We start from the raw sequence: 25,762 nt of genomic DNA on the forward strand, positions 1-25,762 counted from the left end.
AAGGAAAAAAAGGTTTTCTGAATCTTGATTAATTTAACAGATAGCAAGCCATATTTAGCTGGAATTTTTTATAAGAACCACACCAAATTAAGTAACAGTAAGCAATTGTAATGGTACGTTGTGTAGTAATTTTTGAGCTGAGTGAGTTTCAGCTTCTCCTGATTTCTCATAATCTCTGATTCCTTGTTATTTCTGAATGATTAAGCAAATCATTTATGCTAACTTCTGCTTTTATTTACATCTCTGTAAAGCCTGTGTAACTTTATTGATTCTGGAGTTGCTTTAGTTTTTAATACAAGTAAAGGGAGGGGTCATTCCTGCTAGCTTGCTGATTTGGAAAATAAATTGAGCTTCCCCCGCCACCTCCCCATTTTTTTCTGCCTTACAGATAAATGGTGTAGCTACCTAACTGCTTCTCATAAAACATTTTAAAATTCTTCATATTGTGTATCATCTTCTTTATAATAATTGTTTCTAGTTCTGAATAACTGCCTGCTGTGCAAATAGGATGTACTTTAAGGAAAATGAAAACAGGCTTGAGTTTTCTTACAGCTTATTTTCTGTTCTCTTATTTGGGGAATATTTGGGTTTTTTTCTTGTATTTGAGAAATGGACATTGTGTTTTAGTTTGTATTAAGTTTTAAATTTAACTTGCATTTGCAAACTAGCTAAATTTGCATCTTGAACTTAAAAATTTGCTTTAAAAATTTTTTTAGTATACAGATACATGGTTTTTTGAATAATCTTGTTCATGTCAGTTATATATTGTATATCCCTGAACTGCTCCTTTTAAATCTTATTTGAAAACAGTGGTGTCCATTACATGTACTGGAATGTAGTAATTTTCTAGTATTGGGAGATGCATTTTTGGTCCTTGTTTGGCCTGTGTCAGTCAGTCCTGCCCCTCCATCTGAGACTTTGTGTGATGGTCTGAATAGCTGTAAGAGCTGAAGCTGCAGTTGAAGTGGTTGCCATCACTAAGTTGGCTGGAAAACTAAGTAGGCCAGGGTTGGTATCATTTGGCTTAAATGACTGGAAAAGATTTTTTTTCTATTGCTTTCATTTTTGGTGCCAGAGTTCTCTCTGTTGTGGAACTCCTCATTTATGGCCTGCAAATCTGGGAAGCAATCCTTCTGTTCTATTAATCTGTCTTGCCAGACACTGTGATCTAGTTATTAGAACAAAAGATGATGAAAGGAAATGTTAGGATTAAAATGTATTTTATGGTTGCTAGAAGCTCTTATTAGTAAGGGTAAAAAGAATGTATATTCAACCAGTGGAGAAGATTAATGTTGTCTTGAAATAACTCCCTATAATTTACCTGTAATATTTTAATAAATTTTTCCCATGCCAGTAAATATTGGAATAGGAAGGATAACATAAAGGATAAGGTTGTACTAACTGAAAAACAGGTGTCTTTGAAGCATACACTAATTACAAATTAAAATATTTGGAAATGAGGCTACTGCCTTGGTTGTGTGTCATTTAGTGCTGTAAAGCTTTGATCTCTGGTTAGTGATCTTTAGCTCTGCTGTGATACATTTAGGGATTCTTAGGGATTTTTTTAAAATCAACTATAAAGAATTCTTTTCTATGTCTCTCCTTCCTATCTTATTTATTAGAAATCATTTTCCATGAGGTATATTGGTTAGGACCAATATTAGGACCAACTTGTAATGGAAAAATCTTACTAATGCAAAAAGATCATAGTGTTCACTGAAAAAAGGTTCCGTTAACTTCATTTATTTTGGCTGAAATGGTGCAATTCAATTCCACAAGGAAGAGACTAAAATTGTCTCAGTTGCCTTTATATATATGTAAGAGGACATTTTGATGACAGGATGATTAATGCGTGTGAAGAAAAAGCGTATGTTGCTTAAGTGGGCCCGATATTACACATGTACATTTCAAGGTAATAAATGTGGGTGTTATTATGTGACAGCCAAAACTTTGTAGATTGTAGTCTCAGAACTCCCCCAACCTGGCTTCAGCTTCGAAAGGGTCATCGTAGTTCAAAAAAGTGGAGTCAGTATAACTGTGTCTTTTACTTGGTATCAAAATGTCTTCTGCCTCTGTGTTGATAATGAGGAATATTAGGCTTTTTTTGTTTTTTTGAAAAAAGCATATTGTTAATTTTTATTGTACTACTACATATTTTTACTCTACCTATTATACTCTTTACTTGTAACTGTTGGACTGTTTCTTTATTTATACATTGGTATACCAATATGCATTATACCTATAAATATCAGTACAATACAAAGCTTATATAAAAAAAAGAGAAAGAAAGAACCCATGGTATTCTTCAGTCAAGGAGCTTCTGCTTTTTGCCATAGTCTCTTAACCAGTGCAACTGCTCTGGAGTATTTGGTTGTGATGTTTCTTTTTTGCCACACAGATTACTGCAATGTAGTGGAAGTTAGCAGTTCTGTTAGCACTTAATATGTGAAGATACTGGCTTTTGTTTGCATGACAGTTCTACTTGATTCAAACCAAGTGGCAAAATTCATGTTAAATTTCATTGTTGTGTTTTTGTGAGTAGGATCTGAAGAGCACAGATCTTTAGGTAAGAAAATAAAATTATAATAAATTTCCTGTACCTGTCTCATTAGCAGTAACATGGGCACAATCCTGTGCCATATATTATCTGGAATGACCCTTTCTTGAACAGGGAGGTTGTACCACATGATCCACTGTGGTACTTCCAACCTTACCCTGTCTGTGATTCTGCAGTACTGTGACCCATATGGCAGGGAAGCTTTCCTTGCTAGGAAGTGCTTTTGTTTGGTATTGCTGTCTCTGATGCACAGTTTGTTTGTGCTAGAGAGCTATAAGCTTAACTTGGGATGCACTGAAGGAATTTGCCTGTCAGCTCTTTGGCCTTGTACCTCTCATCTTTGAAACTCTTCCAGATCACACCGAGAGTGCTATTAGAGGAAAGAGTATTGATATCTTTCACCACCTCAGTTCACCATCAAATGGATTTTCCATTGCTTGGAGTTGGTATTAGGTTCTATGTTGGCAGATGCTGATGTAGTTTCAGAGCAAATGGATCTTAGTAACTAATCCTTGCCACCTCCTTGAGAGGTGATTTGCTGTATCTGACAGATGGGGAAGCACAGGAGTGAGAGGTGGTTGTAGAGCTGGGATTAGAGTGCTGATGTCCCAGGCTTCTGGTCCTGTGCTCTGCACAACCACACAGCCAACCTTTCCTACCCATCTCTTGTTACTCTCTTGGGGCAAATTCTTATTGAACGTTATTAATAAGGACAACTGGGGCATAATCCTGTTGTCCTAGTCAGGAGAGAAAGTGTCTTTTAGTTCTGTGCTATTGTATGGAATTTAATGCTAACGGTCAGGAGACCTTAAATAACTACATCAAACAGCCCATTTGGTGCCAGCCTTTTCCTATTTAGCTTAGTCTAAACTGACACCAAACTTTGAGACCTCCTCTCCTCCCACAGTGGAGAGCCACTGGGATTTTTTATACCACACATGGTTTCCCTCCTACATTTTCCTCCCATGTCAGATATTCATACCCCCTTTAATAACCAGCAGGGGGATCATTACATTGAGCTACTGCCAAATGCATAATGACTGCTGCCTTTGCCTTACACAGTCACTGCACTACTGATATCCAATTCAGCATTGTAAAGTGCTTAGGGCTACCTTGGGGATGTGCTATATTAAACCCAACTATTCTAAATCCTATTTAATACAAAGAGATTGGTGGTGGGGGAGGGGGGAGGGAGATTTAAAATTGTCATTAGTCACCTATTTTCAACAAGTAAAAATACCTGGTCACTTAGGGCCCAATTCTGTCAGTCTTAAGTCATGAATGGACCCCCTGATTTTAGTATGGGGTGCATGGGGGTGAACACTCTGCTTGACACAGGGGGAGGCAGAATTAGGTCCTATAAAGCTGTGCCTGAGACAGTAAGTTTTCAAGAAGCTGATGGGGGTGAGCATGCCCATTTCTGAATTCCCCTTAGAAATGTTTTACAGTGGAAACAGGAAAGCGGGAACATGCTTCATATCTGACTAAAAATAAAGGTACTCTTAAACTTGTAAAAGGCAACATTTTTATTTGAATGATATGACAGAGCTGCCACAGGAGTGTTACCTGCTATAAAGAAAGCTTAAGAATTATTACCTTTATTAGACCAGTGACACTGAGCTTTAGCCATACATTTCTAACTTCTGTCCCTCTACAGAGACAATTTTCTTTTCTTAAATAAACTGTCATGCTAGTGTTAATATATTGTTGGCTCCCTCATACTCTGAGAATACTGCTGATATAAAACATGTATATGTTAGATTGGTAATAGTATCTTTAGTGTAGCTGACTAGAACAAATGTGTTTCCCTCATGGCTGTGCTAATGTGATAAAGGAAAATTGGCTGTTCATCAGCTTTTGGCTGGGTAAAGACAGTAGAGATGGAACCACATTCTTTTTTATGCATTAATACCACTGAGAACTTTTCACTAGTTATATTTCATGTGCAGGCATGTTGTGCAAAGATGTTGTAAAACATGAGATAATGCTACAAATAACAAAGTAGAAAAGCCTGTATCTTTTATGATGATAACAGTCAAACACCAAATGACAGTAACAGGCTGTAAAAAATGTGATGCAGAAAAAATGCAATGTAACCACAATATATACGTATACTTAGGCTCTTGCAAATAGGGCATCAGATGTTTAGAGGGCCTTGTATTAAAATTAAATAAAGAAATTGTTATATTTAGGTCATTGATGTGTCAACACAAAAGATAATTTAAAATGGAGAGATGTATTTTGAGCGGTGAAACTCATATGCAATAACTTTTTGAACAAATCTCAAGGCTTAGTAATTATTATAATAGCCTTCAAATTTCCATCAGTGAAAGGGCAATAAATATTCCTGTCTAAATTTGGGAAATATTGACTGAATCTGGAAATGGCAATAAAGCTCAGCATACATGTTTATGTTTGAAAGTACAGTTTAAGGAGGAAAAATTCATTTGTATAATCTTGTGTGAAGCCAAAAGAAAAAAGGCCAAACAAACCCCTCCATTTTATTTCATGTTTTCTTTCTTAAAATGCTGATAGACTCATGTTGCTCAAGGCCCAGATGCTGATCATCTGAGCTCAGATTTATAGATAATTGTGTCCATTTATCTTGGTCTGAAATTTGAAAGATTTTATTATCAGAGTAGTATTGTGTGTGCTTATATTGTGGTTTTCAAGCTGATATTTTGTTAACTGGTAAATAAGTTCTGTCTTTCCTTTTTTTGCAACAAATTATTCTGGCTTGTAAGCCTTCTGTGTCCTCACATAGGTATTGTTCTTATGGAAGCAGTAATTCCAGGTTTATTTTCTTTTGATTGGCATGACTGTCAAGATGGGCTAAAGCACTCTAGTTTTATTTGCCTTGATAGACTTGATTCACAAGACATATGTACCTGCAAAATTAAAATAATACTCTCTTAATTGGCAGCAGCAAAATGGTGTTTCAAAAGTTTAAAGCTACCAAGTTATCATGTGAAAAAAGCTTTATCCAAGCTAAACATTGCTAAAACACAAGTAATTTAATTTTTTTTGCAAATAAACTTACTGAAATAAAAATTTTTGGTAAGTCCAACTTAGTTTCTATAATTAATTTCATTAATGGAAACCTGAATATAGCCATAATACTTCTGGTTTTCAGTTTGTGTGGGCCTGGATTTTTAAAATGAGAATACTGAATTTCATATAATGTAAGGCTGAGAGGCACTCCCATATTATTAAACTTTTCCTAATTTTGGGTAACCTAAGTCTGAGCATTTCTAATGCAAAAAACCCCCAACTTTGTCAAAGCTCAGCATCTTTTGACTTTGTGGAGCTGGGAGAATGCCATAAGGAATTTCTCTGAACGTTAGCTCAGATTTAAAATGAATTGGCAGGAAAGGGAGCACTTGCAGAAAACAGTGCCCTGGGGTGCTGGCTGAGTGCATATTCCTAGCCAAGGGTTCCCTGGATGAAAGGGAATTACCCAGTGGGTGTAAAGCAGATGTAGGCAGTTCCTATACCGTTCCCTTCAGCCCTTGTAGAAGAAGCATGCTTGGGTTAGGGAGGCATTTTGGGGGCTGTTGGAGGCCTGTGTTTGATTATCTTGAGCATGGTGTGCAGCCCCTTGAGGCCTGTTTGAAGTGATGTATGAGAAGAGCTGTGACAGCTGTAACATGTGCCCATGGCCCAAAGTGGTGGTGGAGCTGTAACCAGCCTTGTACCTTGTGAAACACACCCACCCTTCTTTTCCTCCCTTCCCCTCCATCTCCACCAGATCCCTGTGCTGTAGTTCCTTCTTTAACCCCTGTACATTTTTATTTATATATATATAAATTTTATACCCTCTGCATCTGAGTGGTGATATGTTAATGAAAAAGAGGTAACTGCTTCAGTAGGCACCAAAAATAAAGACACACAACAAATGGCCTGAGGTAATGTTACCAGTTAATCAGTGATAGACAAAAAAATGTAGAGAAATTAAAGTGATTGCATGATAAAGCATGTGTTTGCCCCTTTGATTCTATAGGTGCATCACAGCCGAATTAGTTTCTTCTTGAATGGTTGGGAAGATGATAACACAGCTTTTGATTCAAGGACTCTTATGGGAACAGTTATAGATACTGATGATGATGGTACTCTGCAAATTGGACAAAGCTTCACAGGTAAATCTTGTAGTACTTTAGTGGAATGCACTGGAATAATCAAAATATACATTATGTGGTTAAAAGAAGCGTGTGAGTAATTTAATTACATATATAGTGAGAAGTAATACCTTACTGTGGAAGAAAATTTGTATTTTTCAATTATCTTTCTCAAAAGATTGGCTTGAAGATAGAATAAATTATGATCATCTACCAAACATCTATGTATAGGAATAGATTGATGTTTGGTAGGTGATAATAATTTATATGATGGGTTTTCCTGAATTCTCTAAAACATGTATGTAAAGTGACTTGTTCCACTAATTTCTGCCTGTAGTTTTTCTGAGTAAATATAGGGAATATATATTCTGTTTCAGAATGGAATTTTGCATGGCGACTAGACTACTCTCTCTGCAGAGTCAGGAAGAGAGCTGAAGGTTTCTGGCTGTGTTCTTCAGTTTTATCAATACTCATGTAAACCATGGCAGAATGAGAATCTTTCAGGCTCTAGTAATGCCTGAAAGTTTTACTCTTCATCTACATGTAGAGTTTTATATGTTCTATTTCATGACATGATCATTGAAGAACAGTGGGGGATGTTTGGTTACTTTTCACTAATTCTTGGCTCTGTAGGTATAAGAACACTAACTATTGCTCTTCAGGAACATGCACAATTTGAAGCTGGTTCTAAAATATGTCCCATAAACAGTTTTATTGTGGCTTTGGGCAAGAAAGTAGTCTGTTCCCCATTTCTTAAAGCTTGTATTTGGAAATGTACTTTGTTGTGGTTTTGATTCTGAATGCTGGATAGCTAATAATCATGTAAAAGAAAGGAATCTTTTAAAATGCTTTTTATCTTTATTGTATAAATTGATAGGTACAGTTGTACCTACTGTATCTCTTCTCTAATTAGAGGTGGCACATGGACTGGCTCATTACTTCTGTCTAATGAGCCGGTCCCTGTGCCACCTCTCTAATCAGAAAAGAGATAGGTACAAAATGTTCTTATAAAGTTATTATAAATCATTCTTTTTTATCAAAAAAATTAAGTCACTGCCCTCTATAGTTTTGTCCAGGCCCAAGATGGTTTCATTCAGGAGGGGTAATTGTGCAAGAGAGATTTCTGAGTGCTGAATTAAAGGTGCTCTCATGCAGTACAAAGCTGCCTTCTGCTCAATAGATTATTTATAGTATATTTCCTTAGGTTTAGAGCAATTTGTTGGAAGAATGCAAGATTTTCGATTTTACTCAGTGGCACTTACAAACAGGTAAAGAACTTTTATTTTTGTAGCAAAATAAGAGTGTGGTGAGAAAGAAGTGTAGATAACAATATGCTTATTTCCCAAAGTGTAGTGCTTTTCAGATGTTTTCTTTAGATAATTGCTCGTGACGATGTAGTTCCCTGAGCCTCATTTCAAAGATTACCTTTAATCTAAAAAATCTTGAGTTAAAATAAATTCAACAACTGAATGTGTTTTGCTTTTGAACTGTTGCTTAAATAGGCTTGATGTATGTAGTGGTGTGTGTAGTGTATATGTAGTGAAGCAAACACTGTAATAAATATGTGCTCTCCTTGTTATTGTTGTCCTTGCTACAACCTGACTTAGTATGTATTCTGCAGAGAGTAGATCCAGTTGCTAGATTTCAGTGCTTATAAACTGTCTAGGTGTTACCTACTCATCATAATTCTGTCATAATAGTGTGTGCTGATAAGCTTAGTCCTGGTGGATAAGATTTGATAAGCTTCCCCCGAGCTGTGTGTAAACGGTAGGGCAAGGAAGGGAGCTGCAGGGTCAAAACTGGACCACTCAGATGCCAGTCTGATGGGCAGGACAGCCATTCCTAGGATTGGCATGCTGGCTTTGTGGCTGGAAGATTGGCTCCCGTGCTTAGCTGTTGCTTTCCTCTGGTTTCGCTTCCCCATGGTATCCCTGTCAGGTAGTCTTGGTGCTCCCCTGCCCCACACACACACCCCTGCCCTGAGGTGCCACTGTCCATTGCTCTTCAGACGAAGTTGTCACCATAAGCCACCAATGACTTAGCTCCCTCAGCCCACAGAGCCCTGGGCAATTGCTTTGACTTCCTGTGTTCCTGAGGCCAAATTACTGTTGCCACTGCAATTTCTGTTGCCCTCCAGCCTCCCTTCCTAGCACATTACAAAGAGATGTTACCTTTGTTATCCAGCTCATGCTGGATTAATCCAATCGTTTCAGGCTGGCCAGAAGTAGTCAGGTCCTGTTTGTCTGCGTGGTGCTTCCGGGGAGGCTGTGCACAATGACACTCAGAATTGCAGACCTTCAGGCTACTTAATGATAGTCTTTCAATAAGATGTAGAGCAGATTCCTCAGAGCTCAGCTGTCTGCAGGACATTATGATGAACTGAGCTCCTGTGAATTGGAAGCATTAATGTGAATCTGAATTCCAAGTTTTATGAAAATCACGGTGGTTGTATTTCTCAGAGCAATGCTTGTCAAATCTTTTGAACTACAGTTTAGGTCAGTAAAATGAATAAAACTTAACAATTGAAAATTAAGGTATTTTACAGACTGTTTTGACCTACTGATGTCTTTCTAGATTTGATTTTATATCCACAAATAGCATGGTGCAAAATGTTTCTCTGGGATAAACTGGGAGGAAAAGTCTTGCCTGCATACCAATTATTTTAAGCTATGGATATGTAAAAAGTTGTGTAACTCTGGGTTCTGTGAAAGCTGTAGTGGCAGCTAGCAATATTTATTTGCTTAATAAGCACACAAAATTACGTTCTTACTGATCAAGTAGGAAAATGGGAAAAGTTACAAGGTTTAAATAAAAAAATTCAGTCTCTTCTAAACTCATAAAATCCTTCCTCTGTATCAGCAATGAGCAGATAAAGAACTGTTCATGTCATCCATGTATCTGCTTGCCTGCCTGCCTACCTACCTTTGTATTTATTGCAGATGCTGATGTCAGAGGGAACTGAAGTATCTCAATGATTTGACATGACTAGGTTGATTGCAGTTAAAAAAGGGGACATCTTCATAAAAATTAACTAAAAGTGAAAGTATTTCTATCCAGATTTCCTAAGGTACAATATGATATTGTTCAAGCTGGTCTTTTGGGAGGATTTGAGTGCAAACACTGAACTTCACTGTGGTTACAGGCAGTACATTGGCACTATGGTGTGTTTAAGAACAGAATCCAGACTGCTGATTGGAGTCAGACATGATGCTGCAATAAAATGTTAAGAATTTTTCTCCTCGCATCTATGGTGGGATTAATCTGTTTAGCTTTAGACCTCTTACCAAAGAATTTCTTTCCCTTGGTGTCTGAAGAACTCTATATGCTCTTCAGACACCAAGGGCAATGGAAGGAGCTCAAGGATGGTTCTTCACAGGTACTTTCTGAAGATGCCTACTGCTACCATTGATAATGTAGAGACCTTGGGGGAGCCTTCACTCCTAGCTGAGTGCCCCATTCTTACGAGTTTACATCAGGAGTTTAGGGCTTCTGCTATAATCTAACCTGAATTTTGTTTAATCTATGAACCTAGATGCACAAAAATTTGTTCTTATTGTCATGTATCTAATTACTATTCTCTATGCTGTGACAGAGACATTTTGGAAGTATTCTCTGGAAAATTCCCTCATCTTCATACGCAGTCTGAGTGCCGCTGTCCTGGAAGTCACCCCCGGGTACACCCTTTGATACAGAGGTACTGCATCCCTAATGGTGCAGATGATACCACTAATGACAGGGTGCTGAGGCTGGATGCAGAAGCCCACCCTCTCCACTACATCAATGATAATGACATTGGGACCACTTGGATTTCATCTGTGTTTGCTAATACTGCAGGTCTGGATCGTGGTGTTTCAATCACAATAGATTTACAAAATGGACAGTATCAGGTAATGGGAAGATGCCGTTTGCCATTTATTGACTAAGAAAAGATTTTTATAGATATCACGTTGCAATTTTGAGGCTATTCAAACCTTATGCTTTAAAATGTTATCCTTAGAGGACCAGGAAGAAAGTTTCCTTTATTGGCATGTAACAGTGCAAAAGTCAACAAAATGCATTATGGTTCTCAGCATTCTCTTTTGATGTGCCTGTTTTAACCAGCAGTAATCTAGAGTACAAACACAAGAGTTGATCCTGTGTGAAGGCACCAGTATTTGGAAACTGATTATTGTCTCTTAACTCCACTTTTGTAAATTTCAACTTTTATTTTAATTTCTATTAAAACTTAAGGTGCTTGTTTTGTACCTGCTGGTAGAAAACTGACTGCAGATAAATGAAATTTAATGTATCAAATGCACATTGACATATTAGAGGGTGTTTCTGTTTGTAGATGTTCTGGAGGTGATAGATTATCCTCCAAAGGAATATGCGGGAGGAAAGGAGAAAATAAGCAGGTGTAGTTATTGAAGAGGCCATATTGCTCCTAAGCCTCCACTAGGCTCTTGAAGAATGTCAGGATGTCTTGGAAACAGAGACATATCAGAACAGGGGCTGCATTCACAGTAGGGAATTCACCAAATTTCTGTGTATTCTTTCTGGCCTATTCTTTTTTAATTATTGGTGAGTAGGGAAAGAATATGATGACAGGCTTTGGCTACATATGTAAACATTTGTTGTTTAGTTAAAAGTGATTTTAAATGAATGTGAAACTCTTGACTTTTGCTTATTTGATACACACACTTCTGCTTAAGCAGTATGCTGAGGGAAGTGTTGTTTAAAACAAGGTATTTGATGAGATTCTGAGCTAAAAATATGTAGAATTAAAAAAAAAAACTTACCTGCTGTCAGACAAACAACTTGTTGAATATTTGGCACCACAAAGTTACAACTTTCATTTTTACCAAAATAACATGGCTTTAACAAATTGTGTACCTGACTTTGTAGCGCATTTTCAGTCTTTGAAAAAAAGTTAAGTTCTGATGCAGTAGTTCAGTAGTTGTCTGATAGTGTCTGAGAAATCAAAGAGCTTGCTCAACAAAAAAGATTCTCTCTGGCTTTAGTTAGGAATATGTGGGGTGAAATATGGCTACTTCTGTCTATGAGTGGTAAAGCAGACTGTATAGTTACATTAAAAAAAGGTTTACATTCTCATTGTTTTACAACTTAGCCATTAATATCAGTTCATAAATTTGTTATCTTTTTGTAGGTATTCTATATTATACTGCAGTTCTTTAGCCCACACCCTGAAGCAATAAAAATTGAGAGGAAAAAAAGAGATGATCTAGAATGGGAAGACTGGCAATATTTTGCTAGAAATTGCAGTATTTTTGAAATGGAAAACAATGGATCTCTGGAAAAACCAGATTCTGTCAACTGTCTCCAGATGCCTAGGTATGAGTGAGTATTATCTGCATAATACAGATGGTTTGAACAGGTAACATCCTGACACGATTCGCTGATAAGTCCCAATGAGATAGAATCTTTTAATTTGGTACAGTCATTTGTTATGGATTGCTGAATATATCAAAGATCCTAAACATGACCTTTCAAATCAAAATTGCCAAAAAGTCTCCTGTAATTTTTATCAGATTTTAATAATTTATGAGTCTGAGTCAATTGATTCCTCTGTTATTTTTGAGGCAGAGTTTCAAAATGTTACATGTTAGTTTTTTGATGGCTATTGTCAGTAGAATTGCAGAACACTGAGAGGATAAGTGGAGGAAAGTACTAATATAACATTGTTCTAAACAGTCTAGTAAATATGGAAGTCTACCTTCTGATCTCTGAGAGGGCGACTTGTTCTGAAGCTTAGGAAAGAGGCCAGACTGAAGTACAAAAGCCAGTCATTCAACCCTGCTAGTGTTATGCAATGCATGTAAAAAATGAGTTGAAAATGGTATCTTGAAGCTTTCTCATCTTTCTAAGCAAGAAGTGATATAAAACTCTGGGAGGAGAGGCAAGAAGGATTATTACCATTTAGAAATACATTGCAAGCCCTTTTACTTTCAATTAACATGTGAAAATTGAAAGCTGTATGATATATAAAATATAGATTTACTATATATAGTGTATAACGTACATAATAGTTAATATGTTACCTTATCACACACACATACCTGTGTATGTACACATACATATATATAATTGAAATTTAGCCCCTGCATACATTCAACTGCATTATTTCTTGCCTGAGTTCAGATGCCAGTCAGTATTAGATTTGTTTAGTACTTGGCTGGAAATCAGTGAGAAAATACTTTTCCAGGTGCTGTAGGTACTTTGCCTTTTCTTTTATCTCCACTTTTTCTACCTTTCTAAGACTTTTCAAGTGTCAGCATCTTTGTCTGTTCTCCAGGAGTTCAGTATTCTGAGGAGAGGAGCATAAGGTCATTTGAGTTACACCATTCTTCTGGAAAGAAATGTGAGCTTTATTGCTGATCTTTGAAGCAGAGGGTAGAGGAAAAGGGAAATATCTTAAGTAATACAGATGTTTTTGGATAAATAAGGGAGGTGCAATACCTTTTTCAACCCCAAAATATGAATTTGTATAATTTTAAAAAAGAGCAGAGGAGTTAAATATGGACTGTTTCCATAAATAAATGGACTGTTTTCTAAGCAACACAGTTTCTCCCCTTCAATTAAAATGTAAATGATGATAGGAAATGATATGAATGAATAATTTTTGGGTACAGCTGATGTACAGAAAGCTTTAAGTGATAAGACATATATTGGTGAATATTCTGTGTGCTAAAAGAGGAGCTACTGTTGGAACAAAGCCCCAAATTTATGTCAGCAGTGTAACAGAGTTCCCTGGAGGATTTTATTGTAAAACAAAACTTGTTTCTCTCTCTTTCTTTCATACCCACAAACTTGTAGCTGCCAAGACATGTCCAGATTGTCTGTCCAGGATTTAGACACCAGTGTCCTTGTGTCCTAGTGGTCTATCTAGAATTCCCTGGATTTACATGGAAGACAAACGACCTTGGTTTTGAAATCCTTACCGTAACTTGATGGTTCTTGTTTTGGTGATCACATGCTAGTACTGAATGGACTCTCTTTTGTGTCCTTTAGGAAATGAAAGTGATTAAGGTTTTTGTTTCTCCATCCTGTACCACCTATGTAAGTTAGGAGTTGCTCACTCTCCTTTATCCCCCTATCAGAGGCTTGAATCATTGCTTAGTCTGAATATTGGCTGCCCCTTATTTTAGAATCTCCTTTGTTTTCCTGAGAAACTGCATGTAGATGCCCTGAAATCTTGATGACCTGCTTATCTAGTTGCCATCAGCCTTACAATCTTTCTGCTGTTCCTTCTGATGCTTCCATACCAACATGGTGTTGTTTATCTGCCATTTGTACCTGTCTAAGCATTTCCATTACAGTTCTATACAACATGGAAAAAATATACTTTATTTAGTTTTCTGTGGAGGGAAAGAGAAGGCATAATCACCCAGAGAAACAGATATATTCCACTGAGATTTTTGTGAAGCACTGAACTGGATTAGGAACTCAGGAAATTCAAAGATCCTTCATGAAGACAGAAGAGCTTGGCTCAGCAGACCTAGCCTAACTAGAAATCTCATCTTTCAAAAACTGACATATTTTCAAGTGACATTTTTTGAGTGTTGCATGTCAGGTGCCAGGTGATTACGTGATAATGTAATACCTATTTTTAATGATCCCATGTAGGTGTGCAAATAAGCAGACATTCTTTTCTCTTCCAGTGGCTAAACTCTGCCTAGTACATAGACCAACATGACATAATTTGTACCAAGTTATGCAAACGTGCACTTTGTATCTACTTGTTTACTCAGTTTTACTTGAATTCTCAGGACTGTCCTTCCCCTTCCTGGGCTCAAATATGTGGTTTTATTCTCAATCTTACTGCTTTCCATCACATTATCTTGTCCTTCACTTGCTGGAAGGTAGCATGTGTTTCTAACCATATCATCAGAGGAGTTGATAATATGGTCCCGTGACTCTGGAATTCAAAATATAACAATTGTTTCTGTATGTTTTTTTAATGTGTTTAGCAGGTGTATTTCTAACAACGTAAGCCTATTAATTATTGTGTTAGTCGACTGAATGTTTTCCTTATGTGGTTCAAGCCTAGTTCGTGTTTCTCAAGGACAGTGTGTTAAATCTCTTGAAAATGTGTGCAGGTGACACTGTATCAATCACACTTTAATCATATTTTGAAGTTGCCTGGTAAAGGCTTTACTTTAATTGGAAATTTTGGGTCTGGAGAAGAGCATGGTAGTTTAACAGACAAAACAGTCATATAGAGAACATTTCTTTTCCCCATCTTGAATTCTGATGACTGGAAATACTCTGACATAAGAATTTTTACTCAGAATTTTACTCATTTACAGTTGAGACCCTGTCTGAGAAACAGTATGTTAGGGGGTAGAATCTGTAAAATATGTAATATTTTGAGTTTAATTTGTTTTCCTCTCTATTTAAACAGCTTTACACCGTATTCTCATGGTAATCTAACTTTCAGTGTTCTTACTCCGGAACCAAATCACCGACCTGGTTACAATGATTTTTATAATACTCCATCTCTTCAAGAATTTGTGAAAGCTACGCAAGTGAGGATTCATCTCCGTGGCCAGTATCACACTAGTGAACCTTGGGTAAATTTTAGGCATAGGTACTATGGAGTTAATGAAGTTACAGTCAGTGGAAGGTAAGTGTTATGTGATTCTTCCCACATCCAGCACTGTCTCTGACGGTTACTCTGCATGGCATATAGGGACCTGCCTAAAATTTGATCAACTTGTTTTGCTTTTACAACTATGATTGAGAAAGGAATTTGGTCTGAAGCAGTATATCAAGTTGGAAATGACTGGTGTACTGTTTTGTAAAACTGTTTCCTCACATTTTTTTTTACAATTAATTGTACTTATTACACAAATCTGTCAAAAGCAATCCTTTCCTTGGAATTACCAATGCCTCTAAGCAAAAGCTTATGTCTGAAACAATGGCTTGTGCTTTATTTCAGTTAGTCTTCCAAGCTATAGATTCCCAAACATGGCAATTTTAGCAGTCATGCAGAGCTCTTCCTTTGTTTTAGTTGGAGTTTTCCTTTCAAAATTGGGTAGCTGTCAGTAAAACTGTTGTACTATCTGTGACTGACAACTTTATTGTATATTGTAAGTGTGCTGTCTTGTGAAGGGACTAATTATGCCCTGGAAATAATATGCAAATTTGGCAATGAAATAGTTTCTAAGAAGCATATGGTGCAGATTTGTAAGTATTCCTGAATATTGTTATTCCTGAAATTATATTGGTAGCTCTCATTTTGAGAGAAAGTGCCCTGTTAGAAGTCTTGTTTACTTTAAAATTTTCTATCTTATTAATATATTTGATTATTGATTTAGATGTATTATGATAATGCGTTTACTAAAACAGCTTTACATTGGTGATGATGTTACAGTAAAATAATTTCAGCTGTAGTTTGCAAAGCTGTGCCATGCCTCCAGAAGAGCAGCCTTGCAGGTAGAGTGGTATGGTTATTGACTATTAATTAAGACCCTATACAGATTTTATTTTAGTAAGAATTGGAAATTTTAATAGAGATATAATGGGTTAAAATTCAGAATTATTCCTGATGTGGTTAAGATTTCTTGAAAAACTAGAGCCACACTGGAAGTTTTAATATTGATGAATAATTGTAATTAATTTAATAAAAACTTACATATCAATGTTACATACTGAAATACAGTTTTCATCACATATCATTACATGCTGGTATTTACTTTCTTCAAAAGCAATTGTTGATGCTTAAAAATATATTGAGTGAAGTAATCTTTTGTAGTTTACTGCACCTAAGAACATTCTCTTCAGTGACATTTATTTGTTCTTAATAAAGAACCAGGCTATGTAATACACAAAATTGACTTTGTGACTGTGTAGTATGTTTTTGCACAGATGTGTTTTCACGTTCTAACTTTTGACACCGCCTATTGTTCTTTCAGGTGTAATTGCCATGGCCATGCTGACGATTGTGACACAGCTGTGAAACCATACAGGTGTCTGTGTGTCAAGGAAAGCTATACAGAAGGAAATAATGTGAGTCTCATCTTCGTCTGTCTGTGCTACCTCTGAACATCCTCAGCACTGGGATTTCAGACCTGGGAAAGAGTGTGTGTTAGTATGAGTGTGTTACTGTATGTGTGTGTTAGTGTTGGCCTGTCTTTCAGAGGGAAACTTTCTGTGGCAGATTTGTATCAATTAAGGAAAAAGATGTATTCCACTCTCCACCCTCACCAAAAGCCATTCCGTCGCAGACCATCAGGAGTGTTGTCTTCAGGGATTTGACTTTTTATTAGAGATTATGCCACTTTCAAACATGAGGTGCGAACCTGAGATTAGACTGTGAGCGTCTAATAAAGATTGTCTCTGCCTGCTGTAGCAAGTAGCAAGAGTCCTGTAGGGTGAAGGTACTATCCATAGTAATTTTAGTCTGCTCCTGTGGACTCCAGATCCATTCAATGGGTGGGATGCAGTAAGCAAAGCCCCGGAGTTCAGCTTTCAATTTAGTTTCGTTTGAAAGGAAACAAAGAGTTCAAGTGGTCAATAATGCAATCCAAAACACTACAAATGCAAAATTGTAATTTTCATTTGTAATTCTAACAGTTTTATAATTCTTGGCCATGGAAGAACCAAAGTGGGTTTGATTACTGTAAGTCATAGTATTCTAGATAAATATGTGGAGGAGAGCTCAATGGTACCACTTTCCAGTAGTTTCATGCAGCCTTTGCTTTTCTTAGAAGCTGTTTGCATACAACTTCACAAAAGCAGAACTGTGATGTATGAGTAAAAAAAAACTTGCTCAAAGAAAAGATTCCCTAGATTAATTATTTATCTCAAACGAAAAAAAAGGGAAAAAAAGTTGAGGTTAAGAAAAAATGAGCTACATCAAAGGAATGAATCCCTCAATCTCACTGAGTGTTAGATTTCCATTGTGAGAACATGATGTACTCCTTGCTACATTTATGCCTTTTGGAAGTAGCCTTTCTAAAAGTTAAGAAGGGGTTATATGGAGTAGCAGCAGCAGTAGCAACGGGGAGACTAATCACACATCAAAAAAGCCCCAAGCAGTCTGTGCTTGCAGGAGCAGAGTGAGGAGAGGTAACCTCAGAGCATTTGATACCGTGCTCATGATTGTGTGAAAGATTCTTGTAAAATTTCATAGGGGTTTTAAGTTTTCCCATTTCTTAAGCAGAAGTGTAGGATATCCAGTCTAAATGGGACTTGAACCGAAATTGCAAGTTTTTAGATGGGTCAAATCAGAAAAAAAAATTCAAGCTGACAATGTCCCTTTAATTAGAACACACATTGTGAAATGTTACTTTGTAATGATTAATTATAAATATTTAATAAGAACTGGAAGTTCACCAAGCACTCTTGCAAGACTTATGCTACCTTGTGAAAACAAACCAAATACATTTTAATGATGTATCTGCCTTATCAGATATTTCTTGTCAATGTTAATGGGTTGTTCCACTGGGTGTCACATCTTTGATTTGGCATATATGCGTTGTAACTATAATTGAAGTGCTTGAATTAACTGTATTAATTCAGAGTACAATAAGGATGTTGTTTAATTATTTTTCTCATTCTTTAATAACCATGTCAGTATCTATTAAATATGAAATAAATAGCAGTAGTAATAAAATAGAATTAGTATTTTGAAATATATCACTAACTACTTTGAATTTTATCAAAGATTTATATGGAATCCAAACAGCCTAAAGATTTTAATATTTTTCTTTTTCTTCTCTTTTCTTTTTTTCTTTTTTTGGTAAGGCTAACACTTAAAACAAAAGTCCATCCTGATTTTTGATTGTCACTGGCAATGATAAAACTCTGTCTGATAGATTTACACCTGTTTCTTTAGCTCCCATCATAGTGAATTAGGAACTGTAAAAATAAATTTATTTATTTATATATTTTTTGGTTTAAGTAAGCATTTGGTGAAGCAAATTTCCAAATATAACTTTTTTGGTAGAGAAAAAGAAAATATTTTTGAGAAGAAATAGCACTATCAGCAAGCAGGTTTTTTTTTAACTGAAGTTTTGTATTAGCAGAGTAAGTCGCCACAACTGAGGGGCTATAAGAAAATTTTTGGCTTTAGGATGGGTTTGTTCAATGTCTTTTACTAGAAATCAGAGATCATTGAAAAGCTTTTTACATATGGCAGAGTATGTCCTTGTCAGATTTACACTTAATACAACTAAAATTACTGTCTTGAATTTATCTGGCATTTACATCTGGCTAGCTGTTGGGCAGCAAAGCAATACCAGAAATGAAAAATCTGCGTAAGTATTACAAATAGAAATCTTAGTTTAGGTATTTGCATCACTATATTATGAAATCTGACATACCAAATGGATTTTTTTTTTCTTGAGTTCCATTTTGGTGAAGAATCATGTTGAAATATGTTCCTATGAAATCTGAGATGATGAGAAGAAGGGGTTTCTTAAGAATGATTTGTGAATGTTGAGGGGCCAGATTATGAAAAAAGAGGAAATTAATCCTCACTAAGCTTGTATCTCATTTTCTGAAAAAAATGTTCAGCTTCTTCATTTACAAATTGTTCTCTGAATGCCTTGGGTCCAGCTTTGGAAGACAGCTCTTCCTTTTACAAATGGAAACTGAGGGGCTGAGAGTGGAGTCCAGATTTTGGTAATGTTTGTATGCAAAGATTAGCTTTTAGACTTGAGGAAAAGTATGTTCAAAAACTTCCCAAGCTGTGACATGATGAGCTGGAAACAGCTCTTGAAAGAACAAGAGAGTCAAGCAAGGTTAGCCTTACATTGCAACGTCAGCGCCTCTTTTAAATCAACTGTATGGAACTTAATAGAGAAAGGTAATGGCAAAATATATAGCAATAAGTATAGAAATCATAATAGAAAAGAAAATTCAAAATAAATAAAGCCACTCTGAGAAATGCTTGAGAAGATATGAATGGAAGTGAGAGAATGACTGGATGCAGTAAAGGTTTCAGGTCTTCAGAGTTTTCCATAATGGTTTTAAACATCTGAGGTCTGAAAAGTGGATATGGCATATGTTGTTTTATCAAGAATTGAATAAGTAAGATGTTTCATATTGTTACAGAAGAATCTATGTAAACCTTAGTTAAAGATCAGTCTACATCATGTTAGATGTTGGAATTAATCATAAATAGTACATGAGGAGCTGTAAATATTAACTACAGTAGACTCAATAACAGAGTTCTCACTTGCAGAAACAACTAGGCCAGCAAAAAATGCAATTTTTGGTACATGGAGCTTTGGGATGGAACCCCATAAGACACCTTTCATTTCTATTCTGTCTTCTTTGGTCTCTTGGAGTCACTTAGTGTTCTAATTTTGGTTGTGTGTGTTTTTTTTTTTTTTTTTTTTTTTTCCTTTCTCTAGTAAAACCTGGCTTTTAAGTTTAAAAGCTCTTTGATCACTGGGGAGTTGACAAGAGACAGATGTAGTTCATGTGTTGTCTTGGTAGATATTCAAATGCTGAGGTGAGGGTGCTGGTGAAAGCCAGGAGGAAATCAAAACTGTCTTTAGAGCATGGCAAAGCTATCTGGAATAAATATTCCCTAGAAGCCATATTTATTTGGCTAAGGAAATGAAATGGAGTGAGAGCATGGTGGATGGATACAGAAGTGGATCTTGTAGGAAGGAAAGAATTGTATATGATTAATTATCCCATTACAGTCAACACTTAGAGGGCAGCATAAATAAACATGGATGCTATACATAATAGAGCTTTTCAAAGACAAGTCAGCATTTCAAAATGCCTGAGAAGGTGGCATTCTAGTCTCAGTGTCACTTTGTCAGATTTTTAAATTGTGTACTTTTGATAACGTGCATTTCAGAAGCATGTGTATAAGTACTGTAGGTGTGTATGTACACTGTTTATTGCAACTGAGCTTTCAGAGTGGGCTGTAAACTCCTACATAGGTTACAAAAAGGAAGAATAGGAATTAATTCCACATAAAATCATATATATATAAAAGAATGCCACTGAGAGGCAAGCAGCAGGATATTTAAAAAGTGTTGGAATAAAAGGTTCTAGTTAATGATGACTTATTGCAAGTTTTAAAGTATTTTTACTGTTGCTGTCTGAAGTATTTCTTTGGATATTTGTTAACTGTTTCTTCAGAGATACTGTCCACAGAATTCTTAGGGCCTGAAAATGAACTTGGTATATAAAGGCTTAGGCTCAAGTCACTGGTGGTACCATAAGTATGCTTTAAGTGATATTTTTTTCCATTTTTGACACTAGTTATATACAGGATTCTCTGTTGTAAATTTTAGCATAATGGTTATTTTTCTTCTTCCAGTATAATTATTAAGAGAGAAAAAACAGTGCTTATAGGAGTGTACTTTTAAAATTCTAATAATAATTTTAGTAAAAAAAACACATCTTAAATGCATTGTTGGAAATCAGTTTTTAATCATAGTTTTAGACTAATGAATTGGGCCAAATTAGGCTTGGTATTTTGGCCACCTGGCTCCATGTTATGTTTTCTCAGTAAACTTTTCACAGATGGTGAGAAGTTCAGATACTATATATAAGAAGGTGTGCTTATTATTGGCCATAAGGAAAACCATATATTTAAGATGTTTTCTGAAGAGCCTAGATGTAACTGAGAACAAGGACATCTGCATGTTTCTGTGTGTTACAGTTACAGAGGAATGTTGGTTTTGTTAAGCATTGACATCTTCTGTAAATCTACTGCTAAACCTTGCCATGGGCTTCTTGGAAATGTACTTATTCATTTTCCATGTGGTAGCCAAGAACCAAACCCTAAATCTCTTGATTTGGAATTCTCAACTACTATGTTTGGGATAAATGCAGAGTTTAGATTTGGTGAATGAAGATCTGAAGATGGCAACATGTACATCATAGTGCTACTAAACATGAAAGTTCAGCCCTGGAGGTCTGGAAGTTAAATGCAATTCTTAACCTAATAAAGGTGTGACAAACAGCAGGGTGATGTGTGGGTACAGTGCCCATTTTTATTGCATGCAGGTGTGACAACTACTAGAAAAACAAATATTTCACACTCATTGCCAACTTCTGAATGACTGCTTTTTTGCCAAGGAGGTTGTAGAGGGGGCAAGTCAATCTCTTCTCCCAAGTAACAAGTGAAGAACAAGAGGAAAGAATCTCAAATTGGGCTAGAGAAGGTTTAGATTGGGTATTATGAAAAATTTCTTCAGTTGAAAGGGTTGCCAGGGATTGGAACAGACTACCCAGGGAAAGTGATGGAATCACTGTCCCTGGAAATCATTAAAAGTGTGTAGATGTGGCTTTCAGGGATGTGGTTTAGTGGTGAGCCTGGCAGTGTTGGGTTAATAGTTGAACTTGATGATCTTTTCCAAGAGATTCTTTCCAAACCTAGTAATTCTATGATTTTTAAAAGTTTTGTCGAAGTTTTAAAAGTCACACAACAAGAGATGTTTCAAAGAGGCTTCTTGCTATGTAATCAGATGCCATCTTTTTCTCATACTCCTTCATGCCTGTGTGTCATTTAACAATAGGTGCAAGCACAGGTGTGCATAAGTAACTGATCCAAGATTAAATCTGAAATGAGATGATGAATGCTTTCAGCTGCTGTGTGGCTGGCCATGCACAAATGGAAACTCAGGGCTGGCAGGTTGATAGCTATTCCTGCACCGTTTTCCTTTCAAGGAGGACATATTTCCATGGGCATGCTGGGAGGAGGGAGCTGCGGGAGCTGGATAGCTTGGCTGGTAGCTTGTTTCTTTGTTGTGCTTCCCAAGTTGTGCCATGCCTGAATGAACCCTCTTGTCTCGTGTTGCTGGGTGCTGTGTAATGCTGATTTTTCTCAATGAGGAGAGAGAGGGAACGTGGATGTAACTGAGGGAAGGACTTGAATAGTGTAGAGCTGTGTAACTTGTGATCAGTTATGGTCAAGGTGTTGCCTTTAGTGCACTTAAAGTGAGATAATCACAATTAGACACCAGTTGCTCTGATAAACAAAGGCTTGAGTTCAAGATTTCAAGTGAAACCCTGCTAATTTTCATCCTGAAAACTCCTTTTGTCTCTCACTGTGGTGATACTGTGTGGTTTTGGTTTGTTTTTAACAGATTAGAAAAAGGTGCAGTTATTATTGCAATCTTATTGCTTACTTTTTATTTAGTATTCAAATTAAATTTCAATAGATAAATTCTTGTAATTTCATTTTCTCTCCCAAGTGTTTTTTGTTATCGTTTGTCACTGGTCTGCAATTGTTGGACTATCTTCAGCTTATGGTTTTTAATTCAGATTGTTTTACACACAAATGATGCTTTTCCAGCACCAGCTCTGAGTGAAACAGTTTAGATACTTAATGCAATTTCCTAGTTTTCAGTGTATAGGTGATACAGACATACTAAAAAGTAACAAATATTTATAATACTATTTGGAATAACAGCCCTAAAGAAAGATGAGCATGCTTCTCAAGATTAAGAAGGAAGTTACCCGAAAAAGACAATAGTTTCCCAAATATGTAACAGAAGCAACTTATTTTGAAGCATTTAAATTCCTTCTGAAAGACAGAAATTATGATTGCAATATATTTTGTTTCTTCTGTTTCACTCTCAAGGTCAAATAGTAGTAGTACAAACTAGAGTTATTACAATGTTAGAAACTACAAGAACAGTCATTGTTTAAAATGCATCCAAATGTATGGATTAACTGAATGTCTTCTGTGCCATAAACATACCAAGCACCATTTTGCAACTTTAAAGGTTCAAGTGAATTGGACTCTCAGTACATTAGCCTGTGTTAAGTATCTAAATTCTTAAAATGTTGTTCTTCTGCTCACTTTCCTTGGTACTCTGTTTTTAAAATTACTTGAAAATGTTAAAATAATAATTAAAATGTTTGGTTTGTTATTTCCCTTTGTGCTTTTTCACTTTTTTTCCAAGCAAAATATTTTTAACATTTAAACTGGGGAAAACACATAGACAAAAATATGAACATGGAGATTGTATTAGTAAACTTGTGAGGTGAAGAAATATTCATGTCTGAGAAGCAGCATTTTCTTTTCCTTCTGATTCATTTCAGTGTGATCGCTGTTTGCCACTGTACAATGACAAGCCTTTCCGTCCAGGTGACCAAGTCCGTGCCTATAATTGCAAACCATGTCAGTGTTATGGCCATGCCGAAAGCTGCCACTATGACTTAGCAATGGATCCTTTTCCTCAGGAGCACCACCGAGGCGGTGGTGGAGTTTGTGATAACTGTCAGCACAACACAGCTGGTAAGTCAAAGAGAATGGACTGTTTATTTTGCTGCTCCTTTTTGACTAAATCTTGTGTCAGCTGAAATTAGTAATGCTCTATGGCTGACAGTCCAATAAATTCTCATGTATATGTATTTTTAAACCACTCAGATAGTGCAGTAACAACAGTGGTGTCAACTCTTAAGCCATGGGAAAATACTGTAAAATGAATCCAACCTTGTATAAAAACTTTAATGCAAAACACATTCAAATAAATAATTATAATATATGGTTTCAAGGCTATTCCCATTACATGTGCTAGAGTATTTAAATTCAATATATAATCTTATTGGACCAGTTTAACAGACAATATCTAAAAAGGTTGTCAGTTTTCTCTCTAATGTCACTTTCTTGCTTATTGAATAAATCTCTTTATTCAATGTTGGTAGTACATTTGAATACTTTAAAAATTCTCTTCTATTTCAGTTTTCTTGGCTTTATCTAGTAAAGATAAAGAAAAGTTTCAGGTTCAATTTTTCAAAAAAAATGTATAGGCATTTGCATGGCACAGCTTTTATATAAGTGTGGTATTATATAACAGATGGAAGTTTAATGGAGTAAAACATAGTTTGTAACAGGTTCATTGTTTCATATGCTCTGGATCACTAAATTGGCAGGTAGAGATGAAAGGTGCATTAAAATGGACGTCCTGAAAATTATAGAATTCTCTCAAAGGAATAGTCTTTAATTTTGAATTATACAGCTAATTTTAATGAATTGGAAGCCATAATGCATAACCTTTCTTTCATGCAGGAAGAAACTGTGAGCTGTGCAAGGATTTCCATTACAGACAAGCAGGTGCAGATCTTTCAGCCACTGATGTTTGCAAACCCTGCGACTGTAACGCAACAGGCACCAAAAATAAGAGCCTCCTGTGTGATAATGTAAGTAGCCTTAATAGAGAAAAGGGAGAAAATGTTTTAATCAGCTGGGTAGACAGGCATAACATTTTACAAAGTATTTTCAGATGGTAACTAGTCTATACTGAAAAAATACTGAAGTCCAGCCTTTTCAAAATGATAATTGACTTACACCAGACATTTGAAAGCTGAGAGAACAGAGAGGAATTTGAGATGTGAACAGACATAAAAAGTATTATATGAATAGTAGTTTTGGGAGGCTACCTCTGCACTCAGTAATGTTGAAACATCTAGGTTTTGAGTGTTTTTGAAGGTCTTGGTACTGTCTTAAAGTTTCTGAAAGGTTTTGAAAATTCAGGCAATAAGCTGAGCCTGAAATGGAACTAAAATTAAGCTACTTTTCCCTATAATAAGACAAGGATTAATCTCCCTTTTAATTTATGAAGTCCATTAAAAATAAAAGAAACCCACAAAGTGATGCTGAGAAGAGAACACCGTCAGCTCGTCAGCTATGCTTTTAAAGTCAATGGACCTCATTGTCATGCAAGCTGTCTAGTCCAATAGTAAATCTATCTGTAACTTTTAAAACATGCATGTTGGAAAAAAACCCAGGAAAAGTGTTTAAAATCTTTAAGTATGTACTAAAGGTATAGTGTGGTTTGTGTTCTATTCACACGTGTCCTGTCCATTGCCAAAATGTAAATTTTGTTAGGAACAGGGAAGAAATAATTGTTTTGAAATTTATTGTAAAGGTAGATCCTATTCTGTGGGTAAATGTGATAGAACTTCTTCAGCTTGTTGCCACTTTTCCTACCTCTTCTTTTTCCCACACTTCTATTTGTAAAGTAATCTCTGGCTTTTTTCATCGTATGTCTCTTGGCACTGAATTTTATTTAACAGTGAACTCTTGTGGATCCTATTGTATTTTCATCCTCAGTTACCATCATAGTTGTACAGGTATGTGCCCAGTTTGGCTCAGTACACCTCACAG

At 36.1% G+C, this 25,762-nt stretch overlaps 1 protein-coding gene across 1 annotated transcript in view; it reads left to right on the top strand.

Moving 5' to 3' along the window:
* The window catches only part of USH2A (usherin), a 372,326-nt gene that overhangs the window by 23,979 nt on the left and 322,585 nt on the right, over positions 1 to 25,762 (top strand). Inside the window, exons 3-10 of the mRNA XM_059467734.1 lie at positions 6,558 to 6,693; positions 7,877 to 7,940; positions 10,265 to 10,559; positions 11,819 to 12,003; positions 15,074 to 15,295; positions 16,587 to 16,680; positions 23,695 to 23,890; positions 24,665 to 24,795. Of these exons, the coding sequence (XP_059323717.1) occupies positions 6,558 to 6,693; positions 7,877 to 7,940; positions 10,265 to 10,559; positions 11,819 to 12,003; positions 15,074 to 15,295; positions 16,587 to 16,680; positions 23,695 to 23,890; positions 24,665 to 24,795 (1,323 nt within the window). The remainder of the gene's footprint in view (positions 1 to 6,557; positions 6,694 to 7,876; positions 7,941 to 10,264; positions 10,560 to 11,818; positions 12,004 to 15,073; positions 15,296 to 16,586; positions 16,681 to 23,694; positions 23,891 to 24,664; positions 24,796 to 25,762) is intronic.

The sequence above is a fragment of the Ammospiza nelsoni genome, chromosome 3 (assembly GCF_027579445.1).
Source record: "Ammospiza nelsoni isolate bAmmNel1 chromosome 3, bAmmNel1.pri, whole genome shotgun sequence".
NCBI lineage: Eukaryota > Metazoa > Chordata > Aves > Passeriformes > Passerellidae > Ammospiza > Ammospiza nelsoni.